Below are 12,928 nucleotides of genomic sequence, written 5' to 3'. Positions count from 1 at the left end.
CACTCCTAAACATGATACACTAAAATCTTCAAAAAATTAACTGAACTATGTATATATATATATATATATATATATATATATATATATATATATATATATATATATATATATATATATATATATATATATATATATATATATATATATATATATATATATATATATATATATATATATATATATACACACACACACACACACACACACACACACACACACACACACACACACACACACACACGAGAAGTAAATTTAACTAATCCTCATTCCCCATACCCAATCCCTGACTCACAAGATTCTTACCTAGCACTGCCCGAGTCACAAGATCCTTACCCAGCACTGCCTGAATCAGAACAAGGTCCCAGCTTTGCCCGGGTCGCCCATCAAGACCGCTAGCCTGAATTGCTTGAGACGTAGCAAAATTCTATCTATCAATGCCTGAATCACACTCAGCACTGCCTGATTCACAGTAAGATGCTTACCCAGCACTGCCTGAGGGACAGTGACGAACTGATGGTAATCTTGGTCGGCACTCGTTCACAGGCACTGTAGTTCGGGATTCCTTCATTGTTCCAGTAGTTATAAAGTCCTGCCTCAATCATAGATATTATCCTGCAATGTTGATAAAGTTTGATAAATTACATAGAAAAACGCTAATATAAACATTCATAAAGAAACGCCAGTTCTCAACCCATTATAATTAGAAGATAATATTTGTTTATATGTTGTGCAGATCGTCCAATGTTGTAACTTAATCGCCATGCTTCATCAGTGGCCGACGACCTTGCTGCTAGATATTGGCAGAGGTCACTGATTTTGACCTCAGAGGGCGCCAGTGGTCGCCGACCTTAGTGGTAGAGATCGCCAGAGATCATCAGTGATCGCCCACCCGGGATTACCAGGGATCGTCAGTGGTCACTGACATTCACAGAAGAGGTCGCTAACCTTGTGGTCACAGATCGTCAGTGATTGCCGGTCTTATCGCCGCCAGAGGTCGCCAATGACTGCCAACCAGTAATGATCTCAGGCAATATGCCTGAGATCATTACTGGTTGCCATCCTCGTCATCAGATGTCACCAGTGATCATTATTTCTCTTCCTAGTGGTCGTCAGTGGCCACCAATCTTGCACCCAGAAGTCACTGACCTTGTTCCCAGAGTTCGTTGATGAGTGTCAATCTCGTGGTCTGAGATATCACTGATAACAAATGTTATCGCCATTTCTCAGTAGTCGTCAATGATTAGCGATCTTGTTGTCAGGGTATATTATGCCAGATTCTCTTTTGTATTCTTGCACATGCTTGGCAAGCGTTATTCTCTACCAGCTTTACTGGTAGGCGCTCAGTGTTGCATGTAGAGGCACCTCCAGTGAAACCTTAATAGTTCCTATAAGTTGAAAATGGAGGTTGCTTTGCATGGAGCTGCCACGGCCCAGTCAACCACGCTGCCCACTGCTTTTTACGTACAGCACTAGCCTTCCGTTTCTTTTCCTACATGTGCATCTTCTACCAGTATCACCAACAGGCGCACCACTATGCATCAGTTCAAATGTCCGTTCGTCCTTTTATACGTCTCACATTTTATTAGGTGACTAACTTCATTCTGTCCCCTCGCCAAGTTTTACAGGAGGTTGTCAGTGATCAAACAATAAAGTTGATCACCGACAACCTCTAACAAAAAGTCAGAGTAGTGCTGGTCTCCCCACTAGAGATCGTCACTGATGTTCACTGACCTTACGGCAAAGGGATGTTAATGATTGCCGACCAGACTGTATGAAAATGTCAGTAGTCGCAGATTTTATCCACAAAAGCAACCATTGATGTATGACTTTATCGCCTGGAGTCGTCAGTGGTCGACAATCTTTTTGCTAAAGATCATCAGTGATCGTCGATCATGTCACCAGAGGTCGTCAGAGGTTTTCAATCAAAGGATCATCACTAGCTGTCGCCACTGGTTGTCAGTCAATTTTCGACGACCATGGTGGTACATGTCATCAGTGGTCACTGACATGAAACAGACGCTTGTCGTCGTCGATCGTCACAGATATTGCGACCATCCAAGGCAAACAATGATTGAAGTCACCCAAAATTCAGCGATTTCGACCATACTGCTTAATGGTTTGTAATCACATTTTCAGAGCTCTAAACAAGTAGTTTTCAATAGCTCTTAGATTATTCAAATTCTACATGCAGATGAAATATTTGTGTCTTAGCGCAGAAACGAAAACATCTCCAACACGGAACATGCCACAATTCATTTCTAAATGTTTGTTCCTCACCGTGTATTGAGAGGTGGAATGAGGGGACTGTCTTTCTGGCTGATCATGGCAACGGAATGGGCCTGGATATTCTCTTCTCCTGTGTAGAAGTCACACAGACCTGAAAAGAATAAATTATTGCTAAACTATATATATGACAATAGATACCTCTTACATAGTTTTTTTTTTTTTCTCCTTTTTTGTCACCGTACAAAAATTAACTTTCAAAAGGTTGATGTCTTCGCATCTTTCAGTGTCGACTTTTATTTATAGCCATATATATATATATATATATATATATATATATATATATATATATATATATATATATATATATATATATATATATATATATATATATATATTTTTTTTTTTTTTTTTTTTTTTTTGTCTCCAGCATTTTTTTTTCTTTTTTGTTAACATGCCTTTACCAATTATCCATTAAAACTCTCTTTTGTCTCTTCCTCGTGATATGAGAACCTTTTGAATTTTCACAGGTCATCCTCATAAGTTCATTCTATTAGGTCTGGAATTTACCTTAGTGGCTACTATTAACACCTATTGTGTGTGTGTGTATGTGTGTGTGTATGTGTGTGTGTGTGTGTGTGTGTGTGTGTGTGTGTGTGTGTGTGTATGCATGTGTCTGTGTGTGTGTGTGTGTGTGTGTGTGTGTGTGTGTGTATGCATGTGTGTGTGTGTGTGTGTGTGTGTGTGTGTGTGTGTGTGTGTGTGATCCACCTACGGTCGTCTGCTAGTCACCCAGCCAGCCGTTACCCTACGGAAAGAGCTCTGAGCTCATACTGATCGATCTTCGGGAAGGACTGAGACCATTCACACACCACACACCGGGACATCGAGGTCACAGTTACTGGGGTTACGTCACGTACCTACTTGGAGCTAGGGGAACAGGACTACATATTAAGAGGCTCGCCCATTTGCCTCGCCGCGCCCGGGATTCGAAACCGGTCCTTCTAGGTGTGTGAGATCATTAGGTCATCCTCATAAGTTCATTTTTTTAGGTCTGGTGTTCACTTTAGTGGTTACTCTTAACACCTGTTGTGTGTGTGTGTGTGTGTGTGTGTGTGTGTGTGTGTGTGTGTAGCAAATCACCTCTTACACACCTGTACGAGAAAAATGTTCTCCTCTGGCAGCTCTCGTTATCCTCTCATAATCTATGATCACTATCTTCTGCCTTATAACCTCGTCCAGGATGGAGCGATATTTGATTACCGGCAACGCCATCAGACGCCCTTGCTCTTCACTCGACTTCACCTCGTGGAAGATCCCAGACGTAGCGTCCTGTCTATGACAAATCCTTCATGCACATACATTCAAGTTAAAACTGCAATCTATGCCACAAAATAATTGTAAATTTGGTGTTAACCGATCCTTCGACGGCGTTAAAGCAACTCTTTGTGTTTACGCACCATAACCGATTGAATGGGTGCTCCTTCCTTGTGCCAGACCATAACCACGGAGGGGTCGTCCACCACGTCCCTGAGGGTCTGGTAGGGCTGGGGCAGGTGTCTCACGGCCAGCAGTGACATAAGGTTGCCCTCGTAGCTGCGCGTCAGCACCATGGTCATCAGCATCCACACGCCCAGCACCACGCGTTGCCACCACCACCCGCCCTCACCCATCCACACGGCTGCCAGCGCCGGGAGTTACAGATGTGTTACCAGACAGCTGTGGGCACTGACTTAATTGCATCATTCCAGTGTGAGACGTGAAAATTACGTCTGCAAACTGTGATACATATCTAAACATAATGCAATGCTAGAATAAATGTGATGGACGAGACTTATTTACATTTGGAGAATGTCTTGCACCACAACAAGAGAGACCAAAGCGTCAACTTGTAAATTCATAATATTGCTGCGTAATGTTGGTAACTCACACTGACGAAGCACGATGCTGACAAAATATAACATATTTGAAGCAAAGGTTTCGTTGCTATCCAAGTCTTCTTGTGAAAATCTGGTGGAGAGGAAAGATGAGGCGACAGAGAGAAGAAGAAAAGTTGACAGCAAAGCCGTCCACACCCACGGGGCGAGGGGCAGCAGAAAGCCCCACGGGTCTACCTCAGAACTCCCTCGACCAGCGAAGACTTTGACTTCCTCGAAGGAAACCGGCCAAGTGAAATCGACGGCCTCGTAGCGAGCGGCGTTGTTACCGAAAGGTCCCGGGCTAAAGTCCACTTCCTGCAAATATACGCCTTCAATAGGCATATATTTCCATTTTTTCCCTCGCTGTTACCTCCACTTAATCGTCCCATTTTTTACTAACCCTTCTCCACATGTAGATCAATCTATTTATATACATATAAAATTCTGTTCATCTCTCTATTCTTCTGTAAATAATAATGTATGCATGTGTTCATGAATGTAAACATGTATGTGTGTGCGTATATGTATGCGTATGTATGTATGTATGTAGTATATATGTTTATGTAGATGTGTGCAAATATGTGTGCATACAAATATACGTATCAAAGGAAATTAAAATGCGTTATTCTCTGAGATGTAAGAATCATCAAGAAGAAAACTGTGAATAAGTTGCATGTAAATATAATGCTAGTGTATCTTACTGTTCCTTCACATCATCTTATGGCAATGTAGTAAGATTGTGGGACGTGTGTGTGTGTGTGTGTGTGTGTGTGTGTGTGTGTGTGTGTGTGTGTGTGTGTGTGTGTGTGTGTGTGTGTGTGTGTGTGTGTGTGTGTGTGTCTGTGTGTGTGTGTGTGTGTGTGTAGCAGTACGCATACCTCTCTGTGGACCTGGCCCAACATGCCAGTGAAGGAGCCATTCTGTATCTTTGCTCCCCACGACCCATCTGGCGGCCGTTTGAATGTGTATCTTTCGGAGCACAGAAATAAGAAAACCATTAAATAAACAAATACATGACAATTGTTAAAATCCTTTTATTATGATGATCTTTACAGAAAACTATTATATATTCTTTATAAATAAACTTAACTGGTATATCATATCAGTGATAGAGGTGCAAATGTTTCTGTAGCAGAAAGCAACTATTGAAATTGATTTCCAGCCTTACGAGAAGTTAAGTCCTTGCGCCAAATAGTTCACAACGGTGACCATGAATCCCTTGAACTCCACCCTTACTCCTCCAGGTGTCCTCGGGTCTGGTTTCTCCACTACTGTATGTCTAAGATTCTGTTCCATCGCCACCACCAAATTTGTCTCTCCCGACAGCCTGTGAAAAAATAAATCTAAGACGTGAAAAATAGGAAAATACAAGAATTTGTTAGCAGCAACACTCAAGCCTAACAAAACTACAAAAACTAAATAACTAGAGTCAATTAATTGTTATATCTTTATAAGCACCGGATACCTCTTAACAGTGCACACACACACACACACACACACACACACACACACACACACACACACACACACACACACACACACACACACACACGCACACACACACACACACACACACACACACACACACACACACACACACACAGACACACACACACACAAACAGTTTCTCCTGTACATTGCTATAATACACTACGTACTGCCTCTCACTTGCTAAATTTGTCCCAGAAGAAAGGCCGATGCAATGAAAGGTTGTCCCCTGCCGTCCAGGATGCAACCTGCAGCGGGCCGACGCCAGGCCGCTGGTATGGCAGCACCATCCATCCAGTAGCCCTGGAAGTTGAACAGCGGTGCTCAGTTTGGCCTTGACTCTGTTCGCAAGCATACATGGAAGCAGACTTTTACATGCTGATCATGAGAGGCTCGTCTGTGTACTGCAGAGCTTCCACACAGACACACCCACACACCTGCTCATCCCCGCCGCCCCATGCACCATCAGCAAGAGGGAGTTGGTAACGGCGAGAATTTGGTGGAGCGGGTGGAGACGGTGCAGAGCAAGGCGGCTCACGACAATGAACTTCGTGGCCCACACCAGCAGGCGACCCTCATGGGCCTGTTGGGCGAAGGCAGCCAAGAAGACTGGGTCGTTACTCACCACCACCACCACGACCATCCACGACGCTATCCGCACCTGTCCGCGACCACACAGCACAAGACACAATGTGAGAATGAAGTAGCCGTAATGACACTTATACAAATAATACTGTTATCAGCAGTACCATCATTATAATAACAGCAGGAACACCTGTAGCGACAGGAACACACCAGCCTCGCACCGAGTCCTACCTGGCGGGCACGAGTGACTATCTGTGAGAGCCGCGACCCATTCGTGACTGATTCAAACACCGCCACGCTCCTCGAAGCCTCGATAAACGTTTCCATTTCAGACTGGAATAATACTTTTTATTTCATCAAGAGAGTATTCACTGAAATACATTTAATGTTATCTTATCCATGAAAGGTAGACTTTTTTTTTCCTTTTTTTTTCTTTTTTTTCTTTTTTTCTTTTTTTTTTTTGCAAAGCCTCACCAACAAGCTGTTTTCTGCAATAATGACGAGACACGAGTCGCTTTCTGATGACGCCAGCAGAACGTCTCTCACCACCATGGCCGCGTTAGCATCCCAGCTGTCCTCCACGGCTGTGTGCAGGTGACAGCATGTCTGTTATTGTGATACATGGCAGTGACTTAAGTACGAACACGTATGACCAAGGGATATTGTAATATTCAAACGACATCTAGTTTTCAAGAGAAAAATCTTTATCTGAACCATGTGTTTGTGAAAGATCGCTACAAGGCAATGGAGACTTACCCGAATTGCCCTCCAACCAGCCTACGAGTACCAACACGAGCCAAGACACGGAAGACAACCAGATACAAAGGGGAGCCAAGAACTCCATTTCGTGGCTGGCGAAAAGGACAAAAGCACTCTTTACCGACATGAGCCCATGGCCATTCCACAACACTGCACACTGTCTGCCGCAATGCTGCTGAAAACCAGATCTCGCAGAGGAAAAGATCATGTCCCTTGTAGTTTATCGTAACTTTTACATGAATCTTTTCATTATTCGGGTCTATTTAATGCAATGCATTCTTATGCACTGGTAACTCTTCCCAAAGCATTCAACCGCATTCTTGTATCCTTTTTTTTTTATCTTTTCGTTTCGATATTGGGATGTTTCATCAAATGAAGATTTGAGGACAGTCACTAACAAATAAAATTGATATATATATATATATATATATATATATATATATATATATATATATATATATATATATATATATATATATATATATATATATATATATATATATATATATATATATATATATATATATATATATATATACGATGAAGGTGACGCAAGTACAATAACTAAATCTAAATTTCAAACAGGTTCATCTGCCTGGTGACTCATTGGAAATTTAATTTAAGGGAATAAATAGACAATAACAGAATTATGTTCACGCATTTATTTACCTATATATTTCAATGGAAGTGGCAATAATCCCGGAAGCATCGCTTCACAGTTGCTGCTGATACAAAAATTTAAAACGTTTCATAAACGGTTTTGTTATGAATTAGTTTAGTTTCAGAGTCCCATAAAAAAACTGAAAACTTGAGGGTCAAGGAAGAGAGTGTCGGTAAAGGTGTAAGACGTTGATTCCATGGCGGCATTCAGCCAAGGGAGGAACAGTGCTTTCTGAGTGACGGAGAGGTTCCCTTCCGTCATACCTTGAGTGACATTCTTATCAGTGTGTGCAGCCACAGCTCGGCAGAACCGCTGATCCTGGACTTGACAACGGAGGCGTCCATGCTGCTCCCATCGGGACACCCAGCGCCTCACTGTGTGTAAACTCCTGCCGGACCGCCGTGCAATTGCCCTCAGAGAGAGACCAGCAGAGCGCAGCCACAAGAATCTCAGCCTTTCGTACAAACACGTTTCTTTTCGAAGATAGGATGCCATTTTCTCTATTCACTTTCATAAGTATTTGTTACATCGTTCCTAAAAACACTACATAAAATTAATATTTGCCACATATATGCGTGTATTCGATCTCCATCACCTGCTGGTGGAAGCCTCCCTGCAGGGCGGTGCCGTCGCCAAGGCAAAACCCCAGGCGCAGAGGCGAGGTGTGGAGGAGCGGGTCTGTCCACAGCAGGAGGCAGGAAGGGCCCTAGTGAGCCTCGACATGCCGCGGCATCATCTTATATAATGCAGGAACGCCAACACCTCCCAGAATGTCAGTCACTGACAGCTGCTGACGAAATAACCTGTCAACCCGAGCTAGTCCCGAAATGTTTGAGTAATTGAACAGTATTGTAGACTGCGAAAAAAAAAAGTAAGCATTTAGCATTTGCTTACAGAAAGAAGAGAGAGAGAGAGAGAGAGAGAGAGAGAGAGAGAGAGAGAGAGAGAGAGAGAGAGAGAGAGAGAGAGAGAGAGAGAGAGAGAGAGAGAATGTGTGTGTGAGTGTGAGTGTGTTGGCGTGTGTGAGTGTGTGGCTGTGTGTGTGTATGTGTGTGTGTGTGTGTGTGTGTGTGTGTGTGTGTGTGTGTGTGTGTGTGTGTGTGTGAGTGTGTGGGTGTGTGTGTGTGTGTGTGTGTGTGTGTGTGTGTGTGTGTGTGTGTGTGTGTGTGTGTGTGTGTGTGTGTGTGTGTGGGTGGGTGTATGTGCACAACCACAAAGAGAGGCTCACCATTATAATCGTCAATAACGCAAGACTCCAGCAAACACCACCTCCAGGCCCAGCATGAACAGAGCCACTGCAAGGCCTCCCGCCAGAACCACCATCATGGCCTACAATGTACTAGATCAGTCTTCAGATGTGATGGGTGTCACTGTTAAAATCGCCTAATGCTTGAATATGTCACTAATGTACTCCAACCCTAAGCAAAGATACACCTAAATCTTCAAAAAATTAAATAAACTGAAAAAATATATATACATATATACAAGCATGCATATATATATATATATATATATATATATATATATATATATATATATATATATATATATATATATATATATATATATATATATATATATATATATATGAACTAATACTCATTCTCCGTACCCAGAACTCTTTAAGTCACAAGATCCCTATCCAGCACTACCCGAGTCTCCCATCAAGGTCGCTAGCCAGATCCATCATTGCCTGAATCACATTCAGCACCGCCTGATTCACAGTAAGATGCTTACCCAGCACTGCTTGAGGGACAGTGACGAACTGATGGTAATCTTGGTCGGCACTCGTTCACAGGCACTGTAGTTCGGGATTCCTTCATTGTTCCAGTAGTTATAAAGTCCAGTCTCAGTCATAGATATTATCCTGCAATGTTGATAAAGTTTAATAAACTACTTAGAAAAACGCTAATATAAACATTAGTAAAGAAACACCAATTCAGAACCTATTATAATTAGAAACTAATATTTGTTCATGTGTTGTACAGATCGTCGGATGTTATGACCTAATCGCCATGCTTCATCAGTGGCTGACGACCTTGCATCTAGATATTGGCAGAGGTCAATGATAGCTGACCGTGTTGACAGAGTTCGTTGGTGGTTTTGGAAATTTCCACTTGTATCACGCACAACATCAATGCGTTCTTGGTTTGTGTTGTGACTTGTATATAAATTGTAAAGTCATATTAAAGGGTAATTAAGGTTAATATAGATTATTGTACAAACTAAGAATTAGCTACTAAGAAAAATAAAATTGGAAGTAGAGTGAGCTAACTGCAAAATCATTTTGTCACTTAGACATGGCAAGCTGGGAAGAAAAGTTCATGCCTTGGTCCGAACACAGCCCCTGTGTAGTCGCCTATTAACCGCCACCAGATCAACAGCCCTATTAATATGCATTCCCGCCACTCTACCAGTTTTACTTAAATTCGCTAAGTTGGGAAGAACTTAGAAGTTCGGAACAATTGGATATCTCAAGAAAGCTATCTTAGCTACGAAACACGGCCAGTCCAGCTGGTTTGAAACACCTGCGACCAACTCACCACCGACCGTCAACATAATTCCCAGCCACGAGAACTACAGCTAAGTTATCATTCATTTATTGTTATATTTAGTGATGTTTTCTGTGATTATGTGTTAGCTGGTAGGCAATTAGGTGACTAAAACAGACGAATAGTTATCACAGTGGTTGTCAATCTTGTCGTCTGAGATGTCACTAATAGCGGATGTTATCGTTAATTCTCAGTAATCGTCAGTGATTAGCGATTTTGTTGTCAGGGTATATTATGCCAGATTTCCTTTTGTATTCTTTCACATATTTGCCAAGCGTTATTTTTTCTTCTACCAGCATTACTGGTAGGCCCTTACACTTGCAACAATGCAAACGTTCGTTCATTCCCATCTACCTCTCACCCCATGTTATTTGCTAACATTATTATATTTAAAAGGATATTTTCAATTTGTCCTTCACACCTAGTGTTACATGTAGCAGCACCTCCAGTAAAATCTCAAAAATGACTATAAGGAAAAAAGGGAAGTTGCTTTACATGAGTATGCCACGCTCCAGTCAACCATGCTGCCCACTACTTTTTACGTAAAGCATTACCCTCCCTTCTGTTTTCCTACATGTACATCTTCTACCAGTATCACCAGCAGGCGCACCACTAAGCATCAGTTCAAATGTCCGTTCGTCCTCTTATACGTCTCACATTTTATTAGGTGACTAACTTCATTCTGTCCCCTCGCCAAGTTTTACAGGAGGTTGTCAGTGATCAAACAATAAGGTTGATCACCAACAACCTCTAACAATAAGTCAGAGTTGTCAGTAGTGCTGATCTCCCCACTAGAGATCGTCACTGATGTTCACTGACCTTACGGCAAAGGGATGTTAATAATTGCCGACCAGACTGTATGAAAATGTCAGTAGTCGCAGATTTTATCCACAAAAGCAACCATTGATCTACGACTTTATCGCCTGGCCACTGGTTGTCAGCCAATTTTCGACGACCATGGTGGTACATGTCATCAGTGGTCACTGACATGAAACAGACGCTTGTCGTCGTCGATCGTCACAGATATTACGACCATCCAAGGCAAACAATGATTGAAGTCACCCAAAATTCAGCGATTTCGACCATACTGCTTAATGGTTTGTAATCACATTTTCAGAGCTCTAAACAAGTAGTTTTCAATAGCTTTTAGATTATTCAAATTCTACATGCAGATGAAAAATTTGTGTCTTAGCGCAGAAACGAAAACATCTCCAACACGGAACATGCCACAATTCATTTCCAAATGTTTGTTCCTCACCGTGTATTGAGAGGTGGAATGAGGGGACTGTCTTTCTGGCTGATCATGGCAACGGAATGGGCCTGGATATTCTCTTGTCCTGTGTAGAAGTCACACAGACCTAAAAAGAATAAATTATTGCTAAACTATATATATGACAACTGATACCTCTTACATAGTTTTTTTTTCTCTCTTTTTTTTTTTCACCGTACAAAAATTAACTTTCAAAAGGTCGATGTCTTCGCATCTTTCAGTGTCAACTTTTATGTATAGCCATATTTTTTTTTGTCTCCAGCTTTTTTTTTTTTTTTTAAGTTTACATGCCTTTACCAATTATCCATTAAAACTCTCTTTTGTCTCTTCCTCGTGATATGAGAACCTTTTGAATTTTCACAGGTCATCCTCATAAGTTTATTCTTTTAGGTCTGGAATTCACCTTAGTGGTTACTATTAACACCTGTTGTGTGTGTGTGTGTGTGTGTGTGTGTGTGTGTGTGTGTGTGTGTGTGTGTGTAGCAAATCACCTCTTACACACCTGTACGAGAAAAATGTTCTCCTCTGGCAGCTCTCGTTATCCTCTCATAATCTATGATCACTATCTTCTGACTTATAACCTCGTCCAGGACGGAGCGATATTTGATTAAAGGCAACGCCATCAAGCGCCCTTGCTCTTCACTCGACTTCACCTCGTGGAAGATCCCAGACGTAGCGTCCTGTCTATGACAAATCCTTCATGCACATACATTCAAGTTAAAACTGCAATCTATGCCACAAAATAATGGTAAATTTGGTGTTAACCGATCCTTCGACGGCGTTAAAGCAACTCTTTGTGTTTACGCACCATAACCGATTGAATGGGTGCTCCTTCCTTGTGCCAGACCATAACCACGGAGGGGTCGTCCACCACGTCCCTGAGGGTCTGGTAGGGCTGGGGCAGGTGTCTCACGGCCAGCAGTGACATAAGGTTGCCCTCGTAGCTGCGCGTCAGCACCATGGTCATCAGCATCCACACGCCCAGCACCACGCGTTGCCACCACCACCCGCCCTCACCCATCCACACGGCTGCCAGCGCTGGGAGTTACAGATGTGTTACCAGACAGCTGTGGGCACTGACTTAATTGCATCATTCCAGTGTGAGACGTGAAAATTACGTCTGCAAACTGTGATACATATCTAAACATAATGCAATGCTAGAATAAATGTGATGGACGGGACTTATTTACATTTGGAGAATGTCTTGCACCACAACAAGAGAGACCAAAGCGTCAACTTGTAAATGCATTACATTGCTGTGTAATGTTGGTAACTCACACTGACGAAACACGATGCTGACAAAATATAGCATATTTGAGGCAAAGATTTCGTTGCTACCCAAGTCTTCCTCTGAAAATCTGTTGAAGAGGAAGGATGAGGTGACAGAGAGAAGGAGAAAGGTTGATAGCAGAGCCGCCCACACCCACGGGGCGAGGGGCAGCAGAAAGCCCCACGGGTCTACCTCAGGACT

General features: G+C 42.3%; 2 protein-coding genes and 1 long non-coding RNA gene across 7 annotated transcripts in view; all 3 read right to left on the bottom strand.

Moving 5' to 3' along the window:
- Positions 1-276: 276 nt before the first annotated feature.
- Positions 277-7,269, bottom strand: LOC135106532 (ionotropic receptor 93a-like). 5 transcript variants are annotated; one of them, XR_010271350.1, is made up of 10 exons: positions 6,972-7,269; positions 6,690-6,799; positions 6,447-6,548; positions 5,811-6,291; positions 5,311-5,469; positions 5,021-5,111; positions 3,684-4,457; positions 3,378-3,555; positions 2,278-2,377; positions 277-612 (listed from the first exon to the last, which is right to left on the bottom strand). XR_010271350.1 is itself a non-coding variant. In XM_064015682.1 (4 exons), exons 1-4 carry the CDS (start codon positions 3,894-3,896, stop codon positions 465-467), a joined length of 639 nt encoding a protein of 212 aa, XP_063871752.1. In that variant the 5' UTR covers positions 3,897-4,523; the 3' UTR covers positions 277-464. The 5 variants fall into 5 exon arrangements, 1 of the variants encoding a protein (XP_063871752.1); XR_010271353.1 differs by having other exon boundaries at positions 6,690-7,269; XR_010271352.1 differs by having other exon boundaries at positions 5,811-6,548.
- A 352-nt stretch (positions 7,270-7,621) lies between these two features.
- LOC135106527 (uncharacterized) lies at positions 7,622-9,013 on the bottom strand. Its single transcript, XR_010271349.1, has 2 exons — positions 8,864-9,013; positions 7,622-8,422 (listed from the first exon to the last, which is right to left on the bottom strand). It is a non-coding gene; the product is annotated as an uncharacterized LOC135106527 (long non-coding RNA).
- Positions 9,014-11,891: 2,878 nt separating this feature from the next.
- Positions 11,892-12,928, bottom strand: part of LOC135106944 (probable glutamate receptor) — a 2,338-nt gene continuing 1,301 nt past the window's right edge. The window contains exon 3 of the mRNA XM_064016404.1: positions 11,892-12,928. This exon is cut by the window's right edge and continues 111 nt beyond it. Coding sequence (XP_063872474.1) covers positions 12,644-12,928 — 285 coding nt within the window. The 3' untranslated portion in view covers positions 11,892-12,643.

Source organism: Scylla paramamosain, chromosome 2 (assembly GCF_035594125.1).
Source record: "Scylla paramamosain isolate STU-SP2022 chromosome 2, ASM3559412v1, whole genome shotgun sequence".
Classification (NCBI taxonomy): Eukaryota; Metazoa; Arthropoda; class Malacostraca; order Decapoda; family Portunidae; genus Scylla; species Scylla paramamosain.
Note: the sequence above shows the minus strand (reverse complement) of the source record. Positions and strands in the feature narration are given on the sequence as shown.